Raw genomic sequence first — 27,044 nt, 5'->3', positions numbered from 1 at the left:
ATCGCAGGTCAATCGTGAGTCTCGCATCGTGCAGTGTACATGGGGTAACGACAAGCGATTTCGCCTCACGATCGTGCAATCGCAGGGTCGCAAGAAAATCAAAACGGTTTGAAATTCTGGTCGTGGCTCGTGCGTAAATCGCACAGTTAAAGCAGTGCTACGACCCGATTTGACACTTCACATGCACAAATTAATAGGGTCGTGCGATTTGCTGTTGAGCGCGACCTCATCTCCACCTCAGGTGCGCATGTTCCCTCCTCTGCAGACCGGGGAAACATGCCTGTCGCGTCGTACAGTCGAAGCATTTCGCTCGTATCCGACTGTCGGCTCGTGTAGTGTGAGGACGTGAGTCGTGAATTGTGAACTTTTAAACAGTGACATTCCATCGTGCAGTGTGAGTAGAAGCTTAAGACCCACGAGTGAAAATATCGCACAGTGTATGCCCGGCTTTAAAGAAGCCTTTGGGCGAAAACAGTATCTGGACCGTTTCAGGGCTAATCTTTCTGCACGCCCACACGCTCAGCGCGAGAGTCTTGTGGTGTATGCCGCTGAAATTAGCAGACTCGTTGCTGAAGCTTTCCCTGACTATGGCAAAAACGCAACTCGCGAGGAGAAATTCCGCCGTTTCCTCGCTGGCCTCGACCCAGGGCTTAGAGCAAAGTGTCATGAGCAGGGGGCAACAGACATGGACGAGGCGCTCATAGTTGCAGAACGTTGTGAGAATGCACGGGAAGCAGCATTGCAAGATTATTTTCAAGCATCAAAGGGTATGTTGTAGCTGTATATGATGGCAACTGGTGGCTAGCATGTGTTGAGGAATGTATGCCGAGCACTGGAGAGGTGAAACTGAACTTCCTGCATCCTCATGGACCATCTCCATCCTTCACTTTTCCCTTCAGACCAGATAGACTTGTCATGGATCATCAGGATGTGCTTCTGGTAGTGGAACCTGTAACTGCAACGGGATGTACTTATACATTATCTACAAAAAGACACAGCTGCTGCTTCAAATGCACTGGTAGAGTACAAAATGAGAGTGTAGCCATTGATTATCTCTTTAAAGTACGGTAAAGGGAGGATGGCACAGGTACACAGAGAAGGAATGTTCAAACATTCACATATCATCATTTGGTGTGTATAAATGGACATCTGCCTCATTTTCTAAAACTTGGGACCATGGACACTGACCATTTTTGTTTTGTTTTTGTTTTGTCATGTGATGCTACTATGGTATTACCACATTATTAGTGAGTGGTCTGTATGATGCCATATTTGTGAGTCAAATTCTCTCTGAAATGAATAAAGAACCGAACACCAGCATTTGAGATGTTGCTTATGAAATTGCCGGCTACGTTTGGACAAGGAACTGGCCATTTTAAAATGTAGTTTTTTTAGATATTCAATTTTTAATTTTTCAATTGATCATAATTCATATTCTGAGAGTTGTTGTATTCCGAGCTGATTGTGTAATATGTAGAGCCAGAAAAGAGCTTTCAAACAACACCACAGGCATCTTTTTGTGACTAACATTGACTGATATATTCAAGGCTGAATGTATAGTGTCCTACCCTCACATGTGAACCTTTCCTAGTCTGTTTCTCCCTTAATATTAGTGTCAGATTCAAACCAATGCAGTTCTGGGGTGCTACCTTGCTACTAAAAAGGCACACCAAGTATGATTGAAATCCGGGTCGGTCGGGTCCCAAAGTGTCTGATTTCACGTGAAATGACCCTTAGATGATGTGCTTTTGTTTAGCAAAACATTTGAACAGCATCTTTCCAGCCTAGAGGAGGTGTTCTCTAGGATCAAGACCGCTGGACTAAAGTTGAATCCTGCAAAATGCCATCTGGCGCTCAATCACATGGTTTTCCTGGGCCACGTCATTTCCCAACACGGTCTCCAGCCTGACCCCAAGAATACAGAAAAAGTCAAAAACTGGCCTACTCCTCAGTCTACATCAGAGGTCAGGGCGTTTGTGGGCCTGTGCTCATATTACAGGCGCTTTGTCCACAATTTCGCCAGACATGCGGCCCCTCTCAATCACCTCATGGGGAAAAATTTGGCTTTTGAATGGACTGCTGACTGTGAGACCTCATTCAAATACTTGAAAAGTACACTGTCCAACGCTCCCATTGTAGCCCTACCAGATTTCAGTGTGCCCTTCAAAGTGTTCACTGATGCTTCTAAGGAGGCGGTCGGTGCTGTCTTAGCCCAAGTGAAAGACGGGGTTGAGCATGTAGTGGCCTATGCCAGCCAGACACTTAATCAGACACAGCGCCGCTGGTCCACTTTTGATCGTGAACTATGGGCGGTTGTATGGGCTGTTCGTGAGTTCAGGCACTACATTGGACTGGCAGCTTTCACCATCGTCATAGACCATCGCCCTCTGCTGGGCCTCAGGCGCATGGCCCTCGACAACGATCCAACTGGCAGACGGAGCAGGTGGATCTTAGAACTGGATCCCCTCAACTGGGACATTGTATACAAAGACGGACAGCGTCACCTGAATGCAGATTCTCTCTCTCGCAGACCAGACAGGGACAATGAAACATGCCCTTCTGTTGACTCGGTGGAGGTTAATGCAATACACTCTGACCCTGCTACACCTATTCCACAGCAACCTGCAGAGACCCGTCCATCCTCAGAGACTGTCACATCGACTGAGCCTGAGCCGGCTGAGACACTGACATTGACTCTTGGGTGTGGGGTAGCTCATGTTAAGGCACAGCAGGAGGCAGACGCAGACATCCAAGTGGTCCGCGGCTGGCTAGAACAGTCACGGAGGCCACATAAAGCACGGATGAAGGGAGCTTCTCGCACTTTGCGAAAGCTGTGGACAGAATTCGACCGTTTGACCATCCAGGACGGACTGCTTTGCCGGTCTGTGAACTGCTCCTTGTCGGGCGAAAGACTCTGTCAAATTGTGGTCCCTTCCTCTCTCGTCCCTGACCTCCTGACACAACTGTACGGTAACCCAGCCTCTGCCCACTTTGCAGCAGAGCGTGTGTGGGAACAAGCACGACGGATTGGCTACTGGCCGTCCATGTTCAAGGACATTAAGAACTTTTGTGAGCAGTGTAAAGCATGCCTGACACGCCGGTCTCCAGTGCCCCCTCATAGGGCACCGATGGGCACCTCTTGCGCAACCCGGCCTTTTGAAAGAGTGGCGGCGGACATTGTTGAGTTGCCACTGACCAGCAAAAGTAACAGGTATGTGCTTGTAGTGGAGGATTACTTCACTAAATTTGTCAATTTATATCCTTTGCCTAATCAGACTGCTCAGACAGTGGCTTGCTGTCTTTTTGAGGACTATGTGCTGGTGCATGGGGTGCCAGAGCGTTTTCACAGCGACCAGGGGCGTCAGTTTGAAGCAGATGTTATGCGAGGCCTCTGTGAGCTACTGAAAATCACTAAGACACACACCACTCCATACAATCCGCAATCAGACGGAATGGTGGAGCGCTTTAATAGGACTTTGATTGATCAGCTGGCTAAGACACTACTGGACTGTGGGGGTGAGTATGTAAAACAGGTGGCCTTCGCATACAACACATCTGTACATGCCAGCACAAAATTCACTCCCTACTTTCTTGCTCATGGCCGTGAGGCAAGAGTCCCAGCGGACGTGCTGGTACCCTTCCATGCTGTGGGGACACAAGCACCCGGGTCTCACTCTGAGTTTGCCTCCTCCGTGCGGGCAAAACTTGAAACTGCCTTCAACAAGACCCGTATGCATGGGGCGGAGGCTCAGGAACGACAAAAATTTTACCACGACGAGAGAGCACGTCACACTCCCTACAAGGTGGGTGCTATGGTGTGGCTAAACAACCCAGTGGAAAGCCGCATGAAGCTGGCCCCGCATTGGAAAGGGGCTTATGTGGTTCTGCAGGTAATGACCTCAGGTGATGTGCCTGACCTGACCTATCGCATCGCCAACCCCTTTGACTGTGACGAACGACAGCAGGTTGTGCATTCACTGATTCTTGAGAAAGTGGCTAAAACAGGTTGTAATATTGACAGAAAAAAACAAAGTGAATTACAAAATTATATGGTATATCCTCGTAGACTAAGGTCTTGGCTTTTCAGAAATGCACAAGGCCAATCTCCCCATTATGTATTTTTTTCAGAAATCAGGCTTTTCTCCGATCATACCTTGTTTTTTGTCAACACCGTCAGACACAATTAAAAGTTATTAAAATTGTATTGATTTGGTTGCATATGTATCTGGAGTTTTTAAGTGATTATGTGTATTTTTTGGTTCACACATATGCCTTTAAATGTTGAAAATTCACTTTTGTTCTATTTTAATACTGTTTCATGTGTTCTAATTTTAAAATATGTACCGTCATACGATGCTTACTTAACGCCTAAATACAACAAACATTTTTTTGTAATTTCACAAATATTCGTGTAGGCTTAAATTGGCTATTACTTTGATATTTCAACAACTCCTAAGGAAAATGTTGTAAGCACATTCCTTTAAAATGTCCAAAACTCCTTCTTACGGTGGTGACTTAAGAACTGACAGTGGTGACAGTAATCTGAGAGTGGTGAAAGTGGCCTAATTAGTACCTGCATTTAGCAAAATAAATAGCCCTCTCAAGTCAATGGCATCTTGCATAAACACTTTATTTTTGTGTGTGCACAGTATGAGCATGTGTTTTTACTTCATTAGTTAGATTATCTAGGAAGTAAGCCACTGGTTGTTGAAAATGTGGTAAAAACAGCTTTTAAGTTGTTCAAATCCAAAATATAGAGGTGTATTATCATAGATGTAGGTCTTGGCTCTGCAGTGAATGCATTGGCCAAGCTCCCCATGTTTAACATTTTTCATAAAATGGGCTCTTTCTTGTTTTGTCAACAGCGGCAGACAGAATTAGAAGTAAAAACACATGTTTACTGTATTAAAGTGAATTACTTTAACAATTCAACATAACTGTAGATACTTATTGTATGCATATTCTTAAAACATGTCAAAAACACGTAAAACATGTGTTTTTTGGTGAACTCCATCAGATGTCACCACCGTCAGGTTTTCTGACAAAAAAACCTCCAAATGCACCTCAGTGGTGGCTAGAGTATCATTTTGGATCACAATTATTACTAACATGCCTAATAATGTTTCATTAACCAGCACAATTTAGTAAAATATGGAACAACATGATGAGCAGAACAAAATCTGACGGTGGTGACATCTGACGGTGTGAGACAAAAAAGCACTCTTTTAAATATTATGCATTGTTTGTTCACATTAGCCATTTCATTTTCGCTCTGTTTCTTGGGTGCTTCATACCTTTTCTGAAAAAAATTATATTTATTAACATTAATGTAATACAATACTATTAAAACCCCCGACGGTGTTGACAGTTTATGGTTGGGACAGTACTAGTGTCCAAACAAATTAACAAATTGAGGACAAAATAATAAACTTACAGGAGCTTCAGTGATGGTGAAGTAGGCAGTAGAGCTAAAGGTTTGAAAAGGGGTCCTCAGTAATGAAAATTACCTTGTGCATACCTGATTTTATTGTCTTTTAGAAAAAATCTGACGGTGGTGACCAATATGCTGGACACATTTTGAGCAATCAGTAAATAATAGTAAATATTGTTTTACATCCACTATGTGCACATCTGTAGAACCACTTTAATATGGTCTTCCACATCATGGTGATATTGTTCAATTCTGTTAGTGATTTTTTAAGTCAATTGAAATGATGATGCCAGTCCTTGGGACAGGCGTTTTTACAGGGTGTGGACAGGTTTATAGCCATGAAAAGTAATACAATTACACTTAAATATTTCAAACAACTGTGTATTCGTGTGACAGACCCCTTGGCCATTACCTGGGTTCATTTTGTTTGTGAAAAGTTAGTTGATTTTCAACAGAATTAATATTTTACTGCAGGGACATGTTTTTGCCAAACTTTCAAGAATCAGTGCATTACAATAGACTAAGGCCTTATACACTGCCGGTTCACATGCCCTCACAGCCGCGAGTGACTGGCCCTCCCTTGCCCCCCTCTTCCTTTTCTCCAGGGCCTGTGTCTCAGGCCACTGACCAGGGTGGGCTACCTGACCTGGATGTGGGGCCCTCTTCGGCAGAGGACTCTATTCCGCCTGCCCCTGCTCGCAGTCGGCAAGGACGTGTGCTGCGGGCACCAGAGCATCTAAGTGATTTTCTTATATACTGAGTGTAAAAATGTGTTTCAGACAGTGAGTTTAAAAAAAAAAAAAAAAAAAAGGGAAGAAATGTGTGGATAAGAGTTTGTTGTAACACTGTAAGATTTGTGTATGTGTTCTGTTGACATGTACGCTTGTGTTTTGTGATAGAAGCAGGCCTATACTGGGCTGTGGTACTCTGTTGGTGGTTTCTGCTGCTGGGTATGCCATGTTTTTTTCTTCTCTGTCCTTCCTTGTGGATGTTCGATAAACGAGGACGTTTATTCTTGTGGGAGGGGGGGGGGGGGGGGGGGGCATATGTAACAGATTTGTATGAGACAGAATAAGAGAGTGAATGTATTTTATCCCCTCGGGGCTTTCCGTAGGTCTGTGTACATATATCAACTCTCGTGCCCATTTGTCTCTCTCTGACTTCCGGATGAAGTAAAACAGATCTGAAGTTTCTCCCTCTGAATCCAGTGTCCAGTTATTAAATATATTATAATGACAAAGTGCCAACGCTCGGTTACAATAGTGTACAACCACCACTAGCACATTTGATTGGATGTCACCGCTGACACCATGACTCAGCTGTTTCCTCCACTAACACACTTCCTGTAATATTGTTGAATTCATATGGTTAGACGTTGTGGCATAGCTAGCTTCTGGGACATATGTCCACAGCGAAAGACATTATCAGATTTGCATAACAACACTCCCGTGATCAATGAAAACTGAATATTGTGCTGGAGCCAACTATGGAGCCAAATAGCCTATGTCTGACGTTGTTTCGTTCGATGGAGGATCGAACCCACGACCCAAAAAGAATATCAACTAAACTCGCAACAGCACATTCTACCAGTTGCGCCACGACATGTTGAGGAGGATTAGTTGGCTAAACTAGTAGTACACTCCATTGATATCCGAGGGGAAATTCAGGTGCCAAGTAGCTCATAGCTATGTATAGAATGTATACATACATTCTATACATAGTGTGTACATTCTATATAGTGTGTACATCTATGTATAGATGTACACACAATGCCCTAATATAACACATAATAGTGAGGGAGGTGAAAAAAATGTTTGCCAATTTCCTATCCTTTGGTTGCACTGCCGACATTTTCATAAGTTCTTCGTTTCACATGTTAGGCTAGCCCACTCTCGCAACCAAATAAAAGAATAACATGACTGGACACGCACACGCATGAATAGGATAACATGACGAATTAGGCTACACCTAGGCTAGGCCTACTAGCCCAGTGTTTCTCAACTGGGGTGCCGTGGCACACGCCCCCCTAAATAAATAAAGACATTAGGCCTACAATACACATTTGTGTAGGCTAAATTAATAAGTAAGGCTTAGTCAGCGTAATATATCACCCACCATTTAAGCACAATTTGTAGCCTACATTTTCGTCACCCCAGTATGACCTTCACATAGCCTGTCTGAAATAAAGCTGTCTCCAAATGTGTTATTCTATGCTTGTGTGGTATCGGATGCGATGCCGTTACGGCTTGTTGGTTTGGGGTGCCTTGACATTCTTCATGAATTGAAAGGGTGCCTCACCTACAAAAAGCTGAGAAACACTGCTATAGCCTACCTGCGGCAAACATGAAGTTACTGTAAAAGGCCAGTAGATGGCATTAACGCACTATTGAAATGAAACCTCCCGGTTTCTGAAAGGATAGCCTATCCATGCAGTCGACAGAGTCGAATTGTAAAGATACGCGCTAGGCCATGTCTTGTGATTTTGGAGGATTATTAGGCCACTGTTAGGCTAGAGCCTAGGTGATGGCAACTAGCAGAGTGTGACGTGAAAGGCCATTACATATCCAATATGAAAAGTTAATTCAACACCACACGCCTACAGTTCCATTTCCGTCTTCGTTTTTTTTTTTGAGCGAACGCGTTTCGCATAGTGCGTCTTCAGCTTCGCTCTTCGCTCAGGTTCACTGTTTGCGAACCAGATGACGCACTGGGCGAAACGCGCTGTTCGCTCCAAAAAAAAAAGAATAATTAATAAAAGAACAGTCAGTGTGCGGTGTTTGATGAACTTTTCATATTGATCACTTTTTCCTGCCTTATCCTGCACCTGCACCTGGACAGCAGAAGGGTTGTGCACAAGGACTTTCATGCACTAGGCTATTAAATCGCCGTTTTGAAGCTTGGAATGGTAGGCTAGCCTACGGTAGAAAGGCTATCGGCAGCAGTAGGCTATGTTGTAGTCTGGACCAGTAGCTTAATGGTATCGATCGGGCTACCAGCTTGTCATCTATAGCCGCAATACCAAGGTGGCTGGTTCTATCCTCAGGTGGTGATTCAACACAATATCACCTCGGTACCATTTAGCCAAATGCAGATTGTAGGCCTATTATCAGGGTAGGCCTGTGTCGGAACTGTTTGCAACAGGCTATTCTTCCTCTCAAATAAGCACATAGCAGGGCAAGGCATGTGAACAGTGGTGTAGTCTACTTTTTTGTGGTGGGTATGTATATTTGATCATTTTATTAATTATAATTTAAGTGGGTATACTGTAGCCTATATGTTTGTGCTATTCTAAATAATGGATCAATCAATTTTAAGTGGGTATACTGAAATCACCGAAATTTTGAAGTGGGTTCACTCCGTATACCCGCGTTCTACGTAGACTACACCACTGCATGTGAAGCCGATGGTTGGCTGCAGTGCGCAAATCACGGCCGTGCCTCTGATTCAATGTGTTCATTCCGCCCTGCATTCCAACATGCAGTTTACGACACACCTTTTATTCTGATTATAATTAGGCCTAGGCGTACTTGGCGAAACTTTGCCCATCCCAACTGAAACACGTGGACCCTTTCAATAGGACTAAAGTAGCCTAGTTGGATATCGCCGAAATGGTTTTACGAACCTTCGTTCACAATTAACACGTCATCACTTCAGATTGAAAACACCTAGCGATGCCTTAGCCTATTTAAACACTGCGTTGAACCTTGCGTCCTGATCCGACAAACAACAAACAACACCATGAACACCACGGCAAACAACACCATGAACAAGAGACCACGGAAACCACATTTTCCCCCCCAGGAGCTGTCTGCATTGGTGGCTGAGGTCTTTGACCACAGGGTCATTCTATTCTCACCGTTTAAGACCTCAGTCACCAATGCGGACAAAAAAATAGCGTGGGTGGAGGTGACGCGGAGGGTCAATGCGGTGGGCCAGGGCATCACCAGAACAGCGGACGAGGTCCGCATCAAGTGGAGGGACTATTCCACCGTAGTGAAAAAGAAGGCTGCCGCTCTCAGGAGAGAGATGGCGAAAACTGGTAGTGGCAGCAGCAGTCTGCCTCCTCTCTCTCCTGAGGAGGAGAAGGTGCTTGCGGTGTTGGGTCTCGAGGCAGCTGAAGGCACTCAGGGGGGGCTAGATATGTATCAATTAAACAGCCAGCCACCCCCCAGTCGCCTGCTGGGCTCAACATCTGCTGTAAGTACTATGTATTTTATGTGTCTGTCCATTTACTGAATTTCTATGATAAGTCATTACATAAACGTAGAAAAAAAGAGCTATTGTCTATACTCAGAGCAACAATCACTTCATTGTTTATGTGAACAGAACACCAGCTAATATTAATAATGTGCTTTCCTTCCCCCTTGCTGCTCACATGGTCACCAAGGCACCTTCGGCAGCCTTCACACAAGTTCCTCCACTTGAAGCGGGCCTCTCTGACGCTAGTGAGTGCCCTGGCCCACCCCCCAGACAAGCAACAACATCTGGCCCTCCGCACAGCATTGCCACCTCCACCTCCACCTCAACTAGACACCACCCTGCAAACTCCACCTCCTCCATCAACCAACCCAGCAGTCCTCCAAACATCACCGGTCACTCCCCTCCACTCTCCATTGAGGCAGTCAGTTCATATGCAAAATAGGGAGGCGGAGCACTCGGAGGGTCACAGGCAGCCTCAAAATGAATGGCAGTGAACGAGGAGCCCGCGTATTGAAGGATAAAACTCGCTGTTTTGAACTAATACTCGTCCGGGGAAACTTTCACAGCCTGCCTCGTGAATTCAGGGAAATGACACGAAAGTGGGATAATCATACGTACATCCAGATCACCACGAGCACTTGTACAATCCACAGTCCCCCCTATCAGCTCAGTTTGACAGCTGTCACTCAGAACGCACCCAGCGAGCGGTGCATTCGGAGGGTACACTATTTACAGCCTTCTCGCTATTTAACCCATGCCTGCAGTTAGGGGCGCTGTCGAGACGAGAGCTCAGCCCATTCATTCTGAATGTAGTCTGCAGTCCTCCGTTGGCGCCCCTACAGTGCAGTACCTGAAGTTGCGAGTGGAAACTCTCGTAATACAACTTCTCCGAGAGCGTTTTCACAGCTGTCAAACTGAGCTGATAGGGGGGACTGTGGATTCTACAAGTGCTCATGGTCATCTGGATGCACGTATGCTTGTCCCACTTTTTTGGCATTTCCCTGAATTCACGAGGCAGGCTGTGAACTTTGAAGGAAGTTTCCCCGGACGATTACAAGTTCAAAACAGCGAGTTTTATCCTTCCATACGCTGGCTTCTCGTTCACTGCCATTCATTTTGAGGCTGCCTGTGACCCTCCGAGTGCTCCGCCTCCCTATTTTGCATGTGAACCGACTGCCTCAATATCAGGCACCCAACCCAGCACTCCATCGTTATCCACAGTCACCAGACCCAGCAGCCCAACCGTCACCTACAACCCCTCATCCTCCCGAGGCCGCTTCACCCTTCCACAGCAACACAGTGCCTGACCCTGCTCCCAACTATGCACACCCCAGGGCTGCCTCCTCCCTTGCCTCCTCACCTCCCTCTCGCCTCAGGAGCCTCCAAGCAGGGTGCAGGGACCCTTGTGGGTGCAGTGCTGAGCTCCTGGGGTATGAGAGGGAGAAGATCGTGGTGGGGAGAGCCATCAGGGAGGAGCTGGTAGCCCTGGGGGACATAGCAAAGGACATGATGGCCCAAGCGGAGAGACACCATCAGGAATCCCTTGCGGCCATCAGGGAGCAGGGTCAGAGACACCACAACCAGTTCATGGACCTCCTCACCATAATCCAGCAGCAAGTCACAAGACCTTCTTTCACACTTAACCTACCACAAGGTATGGCATTGTCTTTCTATAATGTGAGTTTTAATTCAGTAATTACAAATCGAACATATGTTTAGAGTAGCCATTGTGTAATGGAGGTGCAGTGAATATCACAGGGTTGCAGGTTTGAATGCCACCCTTAATGTTCCCTACACCTCTATCAGTGGATGAAGTACCCTTGGGCAAGCCACCTAACCCCACATTGCTTCAGGGACTGGAACCATTTCCCCGTAAATTATTACATTGATCTGTATAGAAATGACGGCTTAGTGTAATGTAATGTAATGTGTAAAGACTTACTGTGCTCATACTGTACATACAAAACACTTAACATCATCTTTTTGTGTGGATTTCACAGATCACCAGGACACGCCATCCCCACATCCTTCACAACCTCCACCCCCCCAAGACCCCCACGCTTAAATAAATATCACATATATGTAAATGAAATTGCTTCTTTCTGTTCATTTCCCCACAATGAATTACACTAGGCCTACTTTGTGTTGCAAAGAGGTTATCTTAAGGGTTACATTACTGTAGTTTAGACAGAACAATTGCAGTGTGAAGGACAAGGAATGGGAAATACACTTTGAAATATTTGGTAAACCTCAGACCACACTCAAACACAGGTCCCTGGTGCAGCACACCAGCTAACAGAAAGTTCACCTGTGTGTGTGTGTGTGTGTGTGTGTGTGCGTGTGATTACAATCGCATCCAGTAGGCCTATATCATATTACAATACCATTCATTACACCGCATTACACATAGGTAATGCTTTTATCACAACAGAATAAGTGAGGTATATTGGTTACAATCTCCACTGCAATACATGGGCTCCAAATATTGTTTATAACCTGACTGCGCGAAACTATCTGTGCACAACTCAACCTCTGATTGTTGCAAACCGCTGTCGGTCAAGAAAATAGCGCATGAGGTTGGTGTCTTGCCCCTCATAACATTGTGTTTACAAACATTCAGAACCCATTTATTGGAACACCGAAGTCCTGACACAAGGTGGTGAAAGGCACAGGATTTGAACCAAAGGCCTTTTACATTGAAGTCCCATATCTGTTTTCATTCTCATGACCATGGAATATCAGTAGCCATGACGTTATCTCGCCAGAACTTCCATTTTCATAGATGAATGGGATGTAATGGCCTTTATATCAGGTGCAATCAGGTCTGCAGGGGAAACCTGACACTGCAGTGTGTGCAACTGGAAAACTTCATCGGTTAAGGACCACGTGCTCTAGGCACACATTCAAACATGCAAGCACACAACTTTTGAATACAGATTCAACTGTTGCAGTGCCATTGCAATGAAATAAAACCAATCGGCTCATTTACAAGACACATTTAATTCAGAATATGAATGTCATAACATCACAGTTCAATGTAAAGTTGATGGAACAATATACCACAGTATTATTCCGCAATTAAATATATCATGTAAGCGTGGCCATTGTCAATAAAACCGTTGACATTAAAGGCCAATCTCACAATGTCAATGTGTTCCCTCATTAATGTCTACTACACATAGCGCATGCACCTGCTTGCAAGTCACAGACCCTGGTATCATGGGGAGCACATCATCAATTATCATCAATCTATCAAGCAGTTATTAGGCCATGCCAGGTGACTAATGATAACGATGGCATACAGCTGCTAATTGACTGTGATGTCATGCCCTATAAATGTTGTGCCACAATGTGAGGCCACTAAACGTGAAAAACCAAAGAAGACGTAGGCCTAGAAGAAGAAGAACCCACTGTCTGAATGGCTGCCAGACAAAGAATCCTGTTCCTAAATCACCTGGGGCAACGGCAGCGCCGCCGCCGCCGTTCTGTCATCACCTACATGAATGCGTTCATCCGCCAAACTTTCGATCCCCTTGACATATTTCCTGATGAAGTCATCATTAGGAAGTACCGTCTTAGTCGGGGACAGATTATGGAGCTGCTGAATGCTGTTCACCCTCATTTGGTAAGACCCATAGGGCGCAGCTTTGCCCTCACACCAGCAGTACAGTTACTGGCAGCACTTCGCTTCTATGCCACGGGCAGTTATTTTGAGGTCCTGGGTGAGGGTCTGGGCCTCAGCAAGGCGTCCTTAAGTAGGGCTGTGACAGCGGTGACCAATGCGCTGCTGTTGCACTTTGCTCACAGGATGTCCTTTCCAGCAACCCCTGATGAAATCCGTCGGGTTAATCAGGGGTTTTATAACATCGCTGGGCTGCCAAGGGTCATAGGTGCCATCGATGGGACCCTCATCAAAATCGACCATCCCTCCGCCAACGGACAGAGGTACGTTTGCCGTAAAGGCTTTAGTGCCCTCAATGTCCTAGTTGTGTGTGATGCCGGTGGCACCTTCCTTGATGTGGTTGCAAAATCGCCTGGGAACACTCATGACTCCTTCATGTGGTCAAACAGTGGACTGTGCCAGGCAGCCGAAAATGATGCTTTTAGAGGTTGTTGGCTCCTTGGGGACAGTGGCTTTCCACTGCACCCCTTCCTGCTGACTCCATACCCTAATGCTGATTCGGTACCAAAGGCACAGTATAACAGAAACCACGCGCAGACACGGTCAGTTGTGGAGAGGGCCATAGGGATGTGGAAGCAGCGCTTCCGGTGCCTCAGCAGGGGTGCTGGAGGGTTGCAACTGCAGCCCCGTAAGAGTTGTGCAGTGATTGTTGTCACAGCACTACTGCACAACATGGCTCTCAGGGATAACGTCCAACTGCCCGAGGAGGAGGAGGAGTTGCCCCAGGATCAGGATGCAGAAGACGAAGTTGCTGACCAGGACATGGACTATGCCGCAGGCCGCCAGGTCAGAGATGACCTGGTGGCCAACCTTTATGGCCCCCCTTAGACGCATTCATGTCCCCTTCCCCTAGTCATTTTCCCCTTTCCCCTTGGTAATGCCCCCCTTGCCCCTTGTTGATGCCCCTTTTGCCCCTTGGTGATGCCCCTCTTGCCCCTTGGTGATGCCCCCCTTGCCCCTTGGTGATGCCCCTTGGTGATGCCCCCCTTGCCCCTTGGTGATGCCCCCCTTGCCCCTTGGTGATGACCCCTTTCCCCTGATACAATACTGCTACAAAAAGGCGGCTCATGGAAAGGGATGTCAGGCTGCTTTACTTGAAGGCTGTTATACAGGGACCCATGAACAATTCCTGTTTCTGACATGTGGCAGCAATGCAGCCATGAAGCCAGAGACTGTCCTTCCTAATTCTTCTCCTAATGGACTAAGCCCTGAAGTCATAAATGCTACATGTCCATTGGAGTCTACCCCTGATGTTGTTCGCTTGGACAATCCATGTGTTTTTAAGGACAGAAAAGGCATTGGGTTAATCCACCTCAATATCAGAAGTATATTGCAACGAGATAAAATGGACCACCTAAATATTTTAATTGCTCAAACTAACACTGATATCTTGGTTTTATCAGAAACTTGGCTGAAGAGTGAAATTGATGACTCTGAAGTCAACCTTTCAGGCTACAATTTATTTAGAATTGACAGGGTTGGGAGGGGTGGGGGTGTGGCTATTTACGTGAAGTCACATTTTTCTGTCACATTTCTGTATTCCTTAAGTGAACCTAAATCCTTTGAATTTATTGCACTCAAGGTTCATTATGGCACCAATAACAACTCCTTCATAATAGTTGGGATTTATAGACCCCCGTCAGCTGATTCTAAATCCATAGATCAGCTGGCAGAATTGATATCTAGATTCACTGACTCAGAAGTTCTAGTTCTTGGGGATTTTAATATTGACTGGCTAACTGATGCCTCCAAACATCTTAGAGATGTTTTCTCGAGTCTATTTTTGGATCAACTTATTAATGATCCAACAAGACCAAACTCTAAGAACCTTAGCAAATCATCTCTTATTGATCTACTTTTTACTAATAAGATGAACAAAATTAGCGCAAGTGGTGTTTTTGATTTAGGGGTCAGCGACCACTGTCCCATTGCCTGTATTAGGCACAGCACTCTAACCAAAGCACTGCCTCACATTTTGGTTAAAAGAACTATGAAACATTTTAATGAGCAAGCTTTTTTAAATGATCTCTATGAAAGTGACATTCATCTAACAACTGAAATTCCTGATGCTGACTTGGCTCTACAGTTTTTCTCAAACTCATGTATTTGCATTGTTGACAAACATGCACCTTTTAAAAAGATAAGAGTAAAAAGTAGAACAAACCCATGGTTCACCCCTGAACTCTCCTCTCTTTTTCAGTCAAGAAATAAGGCTTGGTCATTAGCAAGGAGGAGCAAGGATGCCTCCGACTGGGCAAGTTTCAGGAAAATCAGGAACAGATGTACATTATCTGTAAGAAAGGCTAAATCTGACTATTACTTTAACCTTGTCTCTAGTTCGTACTCTGATCCTGCAAAATTCTGGAAGGCTGTAAATTACAAAAACAATAAATCTGTTACACCTATGCCTTCTTCAATTAAGTTTGATGATTGTCTACTACAAGACAAATCAGACATTTGCAGTGCTCTTAACAAACATTTTTCTTTAGCCAGTCAAAGTTTTGACAATAGCAATAATCATTCCTTTATACCTAGGGCTGGACATGATATGCGTATCAGAGACAATGTCAGAGACGATGATCTGGAATTCAGGCTTCATCCTGTGTCTAAGCATACAGTGCTATCTGCTTTATTAGCAATTGATAGTCGCAAATCCACTGGAGAAGACCACCTAGATCCTCTTTTTCTTCGCACTGCGGCATATATAATAGCAGAGCCATTATTGCACATTTTCAATTTTTCTATTTCCATTGGAGTTGTCCCTACACTATGGAAATTTGCACACATTACCCCGTTGCACAAGGGGGGTGATAAGACTGACCCTAACAACTATCGACCAATATCCAAGCTACCGTGTCTCTCAAAAATACTAGAGAAGTTGGTAAATGATCAGCTCAAAGAATTTCTAAATACCAATAATATTTTGAGCCCTCTCCAATCAGGCTTTAGGCCTAAACATAGTACAGTTACTGCTGCTACTAAAGTAATGGATGATATTATCACTTCTCTTGACAAGAAAAAACATTGTGCTGCCATCTTTGTGGACTTATCCAAAGCATTTGACACCGTGGACCATTCTCTGCTTCTACAAATTCTGCCTGGTATTGGTTTTAGTGCAAGTGCCTGTAAATGGTTCCAGAGCTACCTTTCAAACAGACACCATACTGTAAAATTGGGTAATACTCAATCTGACCCCCTGCTAATAACCAAGGGGGTCCCACAAGGTTCAGTATTAGGTCCGGTACTCTTCACCATGTACATAAATAGCATACTTTCTCTCCTTTCCAACTGCTCTATTCATCTATATGCAGATGATACAATTTTGTATTGTGTTGCAGATTCTGTACAGCTAGCCTTGGAGAAATTGCAGCAGTCTTTTAATATCCTACAAAATGCCTTCATTGGTCTTAAGCTTCTACTTAATGTAAGCAAGACTAAATGTATGGTCTTTACTCGATCTAAGCATGGCATGAAAAATGATTTTAATATATCTACTTTAGATGGGTCTGTTATGGAGAGAGTATCACATTATAAGTACCTGGGAATCTGGCTAGATGACAAGTTCACATTCAAGAAACATACTGACTGTCTTGTCACTACGCTCAGACAAAAGCTATCTTTCCTGCACAGAAATAAATATCACTTTCCTGTTTTCTGCAGAAAAAAGTTAATTGAAGCTACTTTTCTGTCTTCCCTTGACTATGGTGATGTTATTTACAGACATGCACCACTCTCTAATCTGAAGGCACTTGACACTGTCTATCATTCAGCTCTTCGTTTTATTACTGGGGATCCATATAGTACTCATCATTGCCTGTTATATGATAAAGTTGGGTGGGCTCCACTTTCTCACAGAAGGGACATGCATTATGTTATTTTTATTTATAAGGCCCTCACTGGCAAACTCCCATTTTATATTTCATCTCTTTTAGTTTGGCACTCCAACCCATACCAAACCCGCAGCAGCAATTTTTTACTGGAGGTCCCTTATGCCCGCACTGAACTGGGTAAAACGGCTTTTAGTGTCTGTGGACCTTCAGTTTGGAATACCTTACAACAAAGGATGGGTCTTCAAGCCTTTGTGCCATTAGAACATTTTAAAGTTACACTGGGAAGTTTTTTATCACATACTTGTACTTGTTTTAACTCATAAGTTTTAATTCATAGTTTGTCTTAATTCTTACCTCTTATATGATTTATGGTGTATTGTGTATGTTGTTTATATATGATTTTATATGTGTAATTGTTTGTTTTACTCGACATCATTGTAAATGAGGGCTGGGCCCTCAATGATTCTTCGAGTTTAAATAAATGAAATGAAATGAAATGAAGCATCCAGCAGTCAACCAGTTCAATCTACACCCTGTCTTGCTGGTGAATGGGACATCAAATAAGGTATGTAAACTTTTCTTAAATTATGGTCAGACTTAGCTCCAGTTGTGGCTGTCGATAAGGTCTACCAAAGATTTCCAAGGCACACTGCTGGTAAAGTTAAAAAGCCTTTAATTAAACGGGCTGACGCGTTGCGACTACTGTCTTCTTCAGAGCCTAAGCACTGACTAATTCCCAAGTCCCTATAACAGGGAGAAGGCTCAGGTAATCAAGTAGGACTAAGTGGCAGGTGCATAGACTCCACCTATCAGTCAATTAGTGGTGCACCATGTCCCACATAAAAACATCACACACAAGTTAAAAACAATTATACTTCTTATGAGGACTCAAGTAATCACTTCATAAGGGCTACAAAGAACAGTTCATCTCAAAGTATTAAGTTAAGCATAGAAGAGAAATTAAGCTTTACTTTTAGGTCAAACTATGTTTCCCTCTTGTGGTCATTTTGTAAATATTTCTTAATCAAGCATGTATAAGTAAACATTAAATCGCCTACTGTAGGGGGCCTATATTAATTGCTCTGAAGAAGACGTACAATCTTATAATTACAATGATCACATTTAAAATGTCTTTATAAAAAGGGGGTATAGTCCAAGTCTTCATTAAGTCCTGGCCTTGTGAGGGCTTTTAATGTATATATCCAGTAGGTTTCCCTCTGTAATAATTTTTTAAGTTTGTCCCCTCCCCTTTTGGATAGCTCAATTGTCTCTATTCCCATTGACCGTAGTGACTCTGGGTTGCATCCATGGTGTTGCTTGTAGTGCTTCGCCATTGGGTAATCCTCATTTCCTGTACGAATTGCGTATTTGTGCTCTGCTACCCTCTGTTGTAGTTTTCTTTTCGTCCTTCCAATGTAGAAATGTCCACATGGGCAGTACAGGTAATACACCACATAAGTGGTGTTGCAGTTGATGTATCCTTTGATGTAATGGGTTTTTTGCGCATGCACATCTGTAAATGTATTGGTTTGCTGCATAGTAGTGCAGTGGTTGCATCTCCCACATTTAAAGAACCCTTGCTGCCTCCTTTCAAGCCATGTGTTCTTTTTGTCCCCGGGGAGATAACTGTGGACAAGCTTATCTCCGATGGTTGGTGCTCTTTTGAAGCTCACGACTGGTGCAGTGGGGAATATTTCTTTTAGTGCAGGATCACATTCAATCATTTCCCAGTTATTGTTTATAATTTTCTTCAGTTCGTTTGCTCTGTTATTGTACTGTGTCACAAGGTACACTTGTTGTTCTCCTGGTGTTTTTTGTTTGTGTTGTAGGAGGTCTTGTCTTTTCAGAGACTTTGTTTTGTTGTATGCTTCATTTATGACTTGAGATTTGTACCCTCTGTTTTTGAATCGCAACTTCATTTCTTCTGCTTTTGTCTCAAAATCCGACTCCTGGTCACATATTCTTTTCAGTCGTTGGAACTGCACATACGGTATGTTTTTCTTAAGTGATGGAGGATGAAAACTGTCTGCCCGGAGCAGTGTGTTGCGGTCAGTTGGTTTCCGAAAGACTGTGGTGTTAATGCGTCCATCCTTATCCTTCTGTATTGTGAGGTCCAGGAAGTCAATTTGAGTCAGGTCATATTGTATACTTAATTTTAAGTTTTTGTTGGTGTTATTTAGGTATCTGTGAAATGAAGTGAGTTCTTGTTCAGTACCAGAGAAGAGGAACACTAAGTCATCAATATAGCGGCCATAGAAGGTGATCATGTTCCTGTAAGGATTGTCGTGTGAATAAACAAAGTGTTCTTCCCATAGGCCCATGAATAGATTGGCTAGGCTTGGTGCATAACATGCTCCCATTGCTGTTCCTTTTATTTGTTGGTACAAGTCATTTTGAAATAGAAAGACATTGTTTTCAAGTGTCCATTTAGTTAGTGTGAGCAGAAACTCTGTGGGTGGTGTACTAGATGCTGGGCGTGTGTTCAGATAATGGGACAGAGCATTGAGGCCTTCTTCATGGTCTATGTTAGTATACAAAGCCTCCACGTCCATTGTGACTAGGTAGCAATGTTCAATGTTGTTCAGAAGGGCCAACTTGTTAAGTACATGTGTTGTGTCCTGGATAAATGATGGTAGGTTGGAAACATAGGGTTGAATGAAGTGGTCTATGAATTTTGATATGGGTTCTGTGAGATCCATTGCCAGATATTATGGGTCTCCCTGGAGGATTATGCAGGTCTTTGTGCACTTTTGGTAGCATATAGAAGCAGGGTAGTACAGGATTAGGGCAGAATAGATAATCATGCTCTGCTTTGCTTATCCAGGCATTGTCCATAGCATGTCTCAAAATCTTCTTCAAGTCAGTTTTCATTTGTTCCATGGGGTTAGTCTTCAAGCTTTTATAAAATGCAGTGTTGTCAAGTTGGCGGTGGGCTTCTTGTAAGTATTTTGTTTTTTGCCACACTACCACCGATCCTCCTTTATCGGCACGCTTAATAACTATGTTTTCATTCTTTGCCAGACCATCTAGTGCTATTCTTTCCTTCTTTGTTAAATTGTGTTTGATGGAGTCCTCTTTGTTACTAAACAGTTTTTCAATATCAGCATCCGTTTTGCTGCAAAAAGTTGCTAGAACAGGGTTGTTGCTGAGAGGACAGAAATATGACTTGGGGCGGAAAGAAGTTTTATAGTCACTGGTATTGGCCGCAGTTGAGGTGCCTGGGTTCTGATTATACCAAAGTTTCAAGTACAAACTGCGATAAAATCTAAAGAGGTCTACTTTGGTGTTAAAGCAGTTGGCATAGTTGGTAGGTGCAAATGTTAAGCCTTTTGACAATACTGCAACACAGTCATCAGTCAATGAGGTGTCTGAAATGTTGATTACTACCTGGGGTTCTTGTTGCTCCAGAGGATCGATCTGGGAGTGTAGCCTTGATTTCCTTTTGCCCCTCCTTGTTTTCTTCTTCCTTTTTGGCGGGGTTCTTGTGGTTCTGCTATGTAATCCAAAAAAGACTGGCTTGTACCTACGGCTCCATATGTTTGGTTATCCTCTTCCTCTTCGTTAGTGAAATTGAATGACACTGTTCCTTGTTTTCTTTGTTTCTGTCTAGTATTCCAGGTGTAGACCATTCCGTCATCATAGTCCTTTTCATCTCTTTTGTATTTCTTCAATTTTAACTCTTTTAGCTTTTTTGTCAGTGCCTGTAATCCAAAGTAGCCTAATGTAGGCCTTAAAGCGATGGTTCGGAGTAGAATCACCCTAATGCCATTTGAACCGTGTCACCCATCCACCTTTACACCCGAAGTGTTTTCTGCCGCAGGCTTACATCAACAGAGTTGCCGTGTTATTCGATGTTTATTCCGGATAGCTTGACTCAAGCGCATATGGATCCTGGGCACCGTCTCCAAACTTTCCCCACAAAAATAACATGTCATGACACAAAACTTCTACAGTATAACAAATGTGGTTTGTACTCACAAAAAGATGAATTTGAAACTTTGTACATAGTCCAGGAGTTTATTAGTAACAACACACGAGACGATTAGCTTTTCTGCTGCTAAACATCCGTCGACGTCACTTCCTCCAGCTGGGACTTTGTTGATGGAAACAACACGTGTTTTAGTCCACAGCCAGGATATATGCACGAGTGTGGCATCGTCTTCTATTTATTAAACGTGGTAAAATTTAAATCCGAAGTGGTTAATTTCTAGTTGTAGCGCAAGCTGTCTTTTTGAGTTTTCCGCCTTCCGGACTCACGTGTATTTGTTTCCATCAACAAAGTCCCAGCTGGAGGAAGTGACGTCGACGGATGTTTAGCAGCAGAAAAGCTAATCGTCTCGTGTGTTGTTACTAATAAACTCCTGGACTATGTACAAAGTTTCAAATTCATCTTTTTGTGAGTACAAACCACATTTGTTATACTGTAGAAGTTTGGTGTCATGACATGTTATTTTCGTGGGGAAAGTTTGGAGACGGTGCCCAGGATCCATATATGCGCTTGAGAAGCTATCCGGAATAAACATCGAATAACACGGCAACTCTGTTGATGTAAGCCTGCGGTAGAAAACACTTTGGGTGTTAAGGTGGATGGGTGTCACGGTTCAAATGGCATTAGGGTGATTCTACTCCGAACCATCGCTTTAAGACTAAAAGAGTGGGGAAAAAACATATCGCTTGATATGTGGTGAATAGACTGAGTGCAAACAAGCAGGAAGCAATTCTTTCCAACATAATGTGAAAAACATTTAAAAAAAAACATAATGTGAGATACTTGAACGACCATATCATCATCCTCTGGGAACAAAAGCCTGATTTAGCGTTTATTGCAGCCAATGCATATCAACAACCAGGGAACCCGACAGGGAGAGGGCAAAGGGGACAGCATGCCAGGGCCAGGGGGCCCGGAATTGGGTTGCCATTGCATTCCTATTGGGTGAGGGGCCCTTTCAGCTGACTTGGTCGGGCCCATGTCAGCGGGCCTGTCAAGAACGACTGATGGAACTCAACCTAGCCTATGGATTAGGCTATAAAACGCTTCCAGTGACAATTTTACTCACAAATAGGCCTAGCCTATGCTTACACATGAACCCACATATTCATGTAAACCAGCATTCACGGGGCAAAATCTCGCAATCAATCGCACACCTACAGAAACACACGCACGCACAGGACAATAAAATAATACCCTAATGTAAAAAATAAAAATAAAAAATAAAACCAATAGGCTACCCTCTCACACCTTTTCGCCTTGATCGGTGGAAACAATTTTAAAATGGTCCCACATTTCCGATCGTCCTCGTTTTGCACTTGGCTCCATTTCAGTTTAATTACTGCTCACTAGAAAGCTCTACGTCTTTGCAAATGCACTCCTTCACTATAAACCCACAAACGCGCTTGTCAGGTAGCACGCATTTAAACACACGCGCCGAATCACCACGTGACTGTTCGCTTGATTGGAGCTTCGGACGTCACTGCTCACGTGACAATCAATAAACGAATCAAGCTCCGGTACATTACTTCGACTTTGGCTGGTTGAATTATTCGAAACAAGCTTCGAATCACGGGAGTCAGAGGTAGCATCACTAATGATGCGTATTCCCAATTCTCACTGGCATAGCTGTCTGGGTGTGGCCTGTGGAACTTGAGCATTGCAGTGCATTATGAGGATTGTTGTAACAAATCCATCAGCACTAAAAAGTCATTTTCTGCCTTTTCTCAGCCAAGAAGGCACCAAATTAGAAATTTATGCTACTATTCTATTATATATATGACCCGCATTCAATACATATTCATGTCTCCACCGGTGGAATGCCCCTTTAAGGTAATTTCTAACTTACCGTCACTCTGTGCCTGTGTCGTTCATGCCACACCTTGCACACATTGATAATTGCATTTCCCTAACCCCGTCTGTCTTGTGCTTTCTAAGTTGAGCACATATTGTCAATGGGCTCGTTTTCCCGGTGTTTATGTTTGTTATTTTGCTTTTTACCACCACAAGCTCTTTTAGTTGTGGCAGGCTGTTGTTCTCTGCGCAGGTGCGCGTACTTCGTCTTTCAGCCATACGGTCTGACACGGTCAGCTCCAATCTCCCACCCCTTTGGAGAAGGGATGAGTGATGGAGACTGGCCGGTTGAGATTAGTAGTATTATCGTGTAAACTTATTGGTGAGGTGTACATCCCCTGAGTGGTATAGTAAACCCTCCGCAAAGAGGCCTGATTTTATAAACATAGTGTAGCATAATGGAGTCTGCGCCTTTAAACTGGTACCCATGTGACCAAGTGGGCACCAATTGCAGACTTCTGTAATCCTTTAAAAGCAGGCATGGTCTACTCTGAGGAGGTGGCAGATTTTAATGTTGGGCCAGTTTGCCAGTGGGTCTGGCTTTTGTCGCTTGGTAATCCAAGCGAATCCGCGTTTTGCGCAAAGGTGGCTGTTGCGTAAAGCAGAGCGGAATGCGTTGCTGGCCCTAGAGCGCAACAGTATTGATCCTAACTGCTGGCCTTCGGCTCTGATGCATTCGGTATGTAGACTTTCCCCCCTGTCTAATGGCACCATAACAGTCCATGTGCAGCTCTCATTTATTGTCATTGTTTCGGCATAGGCATCGATCTGGTGCACTCGTCTGCCTGCTGGTTCCTCTGCCCCCTTAGAGACCGTGCCTGCCTCGTCATATTGGTATGTCCCCATCGTTCCCCCGTTGATCCTGTGTGATTTAATGATTGTCGTGTTCATGTGTGTAACCTGTACCGTTTGTGTGCAGGTGGTGAGGATTCCCACATCCATGAATACCCCCGACGGGTTGCTGTTTTGTTTCCAGTGAATGTGTGTGCACTGAGTGCCCGTTTGTGTGAATGCCCGTATTGCATTGGTGGTAGCCTCGGCGCATGAGTTGAGTGCTGAAACTTGGATCAGCCTGTTAGCTGGGAGTGACTGTGGGCATGTGGATATAGTTTTCCTCTCGTTTGTTTTTGTTTTGTTTCATCAACTGTAATATCGTCATCTCGAGTTATACCACACAATGGGAGGTCTAGTCTAACCAACGGCAAGATAATCCAACTCCATAACTTAAATTGTTTGCGGTGCTGTAGCGTAGAGTGCCCCTTTGGCCCCAGTGTGGTGTGCAGTGACAATATTTTCTCATTTTATCCTTCTTTACTTTATTTACGGTTTGCCGTGTTTATTGGGGTGGGTTGATTTCAGCCTCTGGCTATTGGGGTGTGTGGAAACAGTCTATGGCAAAGGATACAATCTGGCTGACCCAGTGTGCTCTGTAACCGTGTTGTGTCTCTGTTAGTCCAGCATTTATGTCTGCATTATTGTCATTTTAAAGGAATCAGGTACTTCTATAAAAATAGAACCTGTATGAATAAAAAGAGATTTACCTGTTCCCGCACTTCCTGTGTCTGTCCTTACGAACCTGTGTGCCTTGTGCATTAACTTAATTTTCTAGAGGGGGAGATACCCCCCTCTAGTGGCGTAGTCGTGCATTTTAAATATTAAAAGTTGGTAATTATCATGGGTAATTAAAACCAAAATCTCCACTCTGCTACAATAGGGACTACCTCTTCACTGTGAATCATTTCTGTGTGCTGTGACTTCTTTTTGTTATTTTGATTATGTTTTGATTGCAGTGTTCTTTCGTATTCACAGTGTAGTGTGTAGGTAACACCAGAGAGGCTCTATGGGTAGTACGAGAGTAGCCTGGTCCTGACCATCCCATAATACTACCATTTCATTTCGTATTTATGGTCTGGCATTTGTTTGCTCTGAAGCGATTGTAGGAAGCAGGAGGTTTGCACTCAGTTATGGTTTGAAATTATTGGACACCTCTCACCCAATCGCTGGCAGTTACTCAACAACAACATAGCGCAGACCAATGGCTCTGGTGCAGATGTGTAGGTCATTGTCACGAGCATCCTCCCCCTTTCGCCCCCACGTGGGGGGCGTATTCGATTATTGGCTGTTTTCTGGGGGGGCGTTGCGATCAAAATTCTACTGCTCCAGGCACTCCACAGAGAAGCACGGCCAGACTACAGTAGTGGAGCCAATCCTTTGGCGGAAGTACGTAGGATGGCTCGCGAGGCTAGTACGAGAGAGGAATCTCGTGACTTTTTCCGGGTGGTACTGTCCACTAAGTGGCACCATCCAGACAGCGAAGAGGAGCGCCAAGGAGCACAGAGGCTGTTGGAATGAATGGGGTCCCATGGAGCTCAACCACAGATGCTACCATTGCTGTAGGAGAGAATTGGTATCATCGTTTCATTTTATTTTTCCCAAAGGCAGGATAAATTATCCTTTCAAACAGCATTTAGTTTGAATGTTTAAACTGGCAGGATCTTTGTAAAATACGTCTTTATTGTCAATATGACGTCACAAGTTGCTTCACACACTGCGTTTGGATCGGTCGGCCGCCTGCATTGCTGTGATCACGACGGCCGTAAAGCAATGTTGTTAGCAAGATGCTAGCGGAGCCTGACTCATAAATGCCAAAGCTGTAAGAAATCAGAAGGACATAACTCCCAGGTTATTGTACATTTAATTTAAATCCACATTGGTTTCTCAGAACTTACAGAAATATTATGAAGTTTCAGCCAACAGCGAGCACAATTGTCAGTTATTAGCGCCAGCCTTATGGGCCCTGCTGTCTCGACAGCGCTCCCTAGGTGAACTGCAGGCACGGGTTGGAGGGCGAGATTGGACACTGTATGTAAGCCCACTGTGGTAACACTCTCAGTAGCCTAAATTACCTGTACTAGCCTACTTAGTGCTCTCGCACTTCAACCGTCACGGTTTCACGATATCCATCTGTATTGACTTCAGTGGAGTTAAAACTGAGCTGCCTGCACATTTTGAATACAAATAAGACTGAAAGCAGAAGAAAATAAAAAATATTGTATGTGCAACAGCTGTGTCATCCTTTGTCATCTAGAACCTGTCGGGGAAAATTGTGTTTTAACATCTGGGTTGTCTCACCCTTTAACGAGACTGGCTTAGTTACTTTTTAAAAACTAATTGAGTAAAAGTTTGAACTCTTGGTAAACACCACTCTGCTACACTTGCATGGGCTGTTTTCCCCCACAAATGAGCGTAACGCACATGGAAAACGTCACACCGTTCATGAGTATACAGGGGGGTTTACTGACGTCATATCATATGGTTGTGACGTCATCGGTCGAATGCTCCATTCATTTCAACGGGGCTCCCCAACGTTCGCACGTCTGTTATTTTTCGATAACGGACGGGTTGGTCTATAACAGACCGCTGTCAATGGCAACACGACTTTTCACTGCTAAAGCGACTTTTCAACAAGACTCTAATCAGCTGCTGTGATAGACGACACCTGTTGTCCTGGCTACCTAGCTGTTGCCTAGCGGTGTTCCACAACGGCACTGTTTTGTTTTGCGCAGCAACAATCTTAACATTAAATAGGCCTAAAGAAATGTCCCCGCCATGTGTGAATCATTTAAGTATATCCATATAATAAGCGGGTTAACTTTCGGCGAGTCGGTCGCTTTGTGGAATAGCAGCACTTCAGAGAGAACAAGACCCCTCCGCTCCGCGTCGGGGTCTAAAGATTCTCTCTGTCGTGCTGCTATTCCACGGTAGCGACCTTCTCGCCGAACGTTAACCCTTACATAACAGCGTAGTACGAAATGATGGCGAGGGGAGTAAGGAAATGTTATTCTTCTTCTACGGTCAGTATTGGAAGCATCAGGGAAGCATGCAATGCCACTTCCGCGAGGGTCGGAGTGTGGAACAGGTCGTAGGACAGCCTGCATGTTTGTCAGCTGTCCTTAATTACCCCGAGCAATTACTGCTGACCAACAGCTGCAGTTAATTTGGCCACAAACTGAACACTGACAACTGGATATCCTCTTTTGGCACATTTTCGCGGAGTTT

At 44.2% G+C, this 27,044-nt stretch overlaps 2 protein-coding genes across 2 annotated transcripts; both read left to right on the top strand.

The window, feature by feature from the left end:
• The first annotated feature begins 9,169 nt into the window (after positions 1-9,169).
• Positions 9,170-11,706, top strand: LOC134465014 (myb-related transcription factor, partner of profilin-like). The gene is made up of 3 exons (XM_063218405.1): positions 9,170-9,628; positions 10,853-11,285; positions 11,632-11,706. Exons 1-3 carry the CDS (start codon positions 9,170-9,172, stop codon positions 11,694-11,696), a joined length of 957 nt encoding a protein of 318 aa, XP_063074475.1. The 3' UTR covers positions 11,697-11,706.
• Positions 11,707-13,049: 1,343 nt separating this feature from the next.
• Positions 13,050-14,141, top strand: LOC134465007 (putative nuclease HARBI1). Its single transcript, XM_063218392.1, has one exon. It carries the CDS (start codon positions 13,050-13,052, stop codon positions 14,139-14,141), a length of 1,092 nt encoding a protein of 363 aa, XP_063074462.1.
• Positions 14,142-27,044: the final 12,903 nt, after the last annotated feature.

Source organism: Engraulis encrasicolus, chromosome 2 (assembly GCF_034702125.1).
Source record: "Engraulis encrasicolus isolate BLACKSEA-1 chromosome 2, IST_EnEncr_1.0, whole genome shotgun sequence".
Classification (NCBI taxonomy): Eukaryota; Metazoa; Chordata; class Actinopteri; order Clupeiformes; family Engraulidae; genus Engraulis; species Engraulis encrasicolus.
This window is presented reverse-complemented; position numbering and strand designations above follow the sequence as displayed.

Bases quoted from the DNA above. Each gene is read 5' to 3' on its own strand.
- LOC134465014 (XM_063218405.1), top strand. From the start codon at position 9,170: ATGAACACCACGGCAAACAACACCATGAACAAGAGACCACGGAAACCA. The intron at 9,629-10,852 runs GTAAGTACTATG...CGTTATCCACAG, and splicing joins TGCTGGGCTCAACATCTGCT to TCACCAGACCCAGCAGCCCA. The intron at 11,286-11,631 runs GTATGGCATTGT...TGGATTTCACAG, and splicing joins CACACTTAACCTACCACAAG to ATCACCAGGACACGCCATCC.
- LOC134465007 (XM_063218392.1), top strand. From the start codon at position 13,050: ATGGCTGCCAGACAAAGAATCCTGTTCCTAAATCACCTGGGGCAACGG.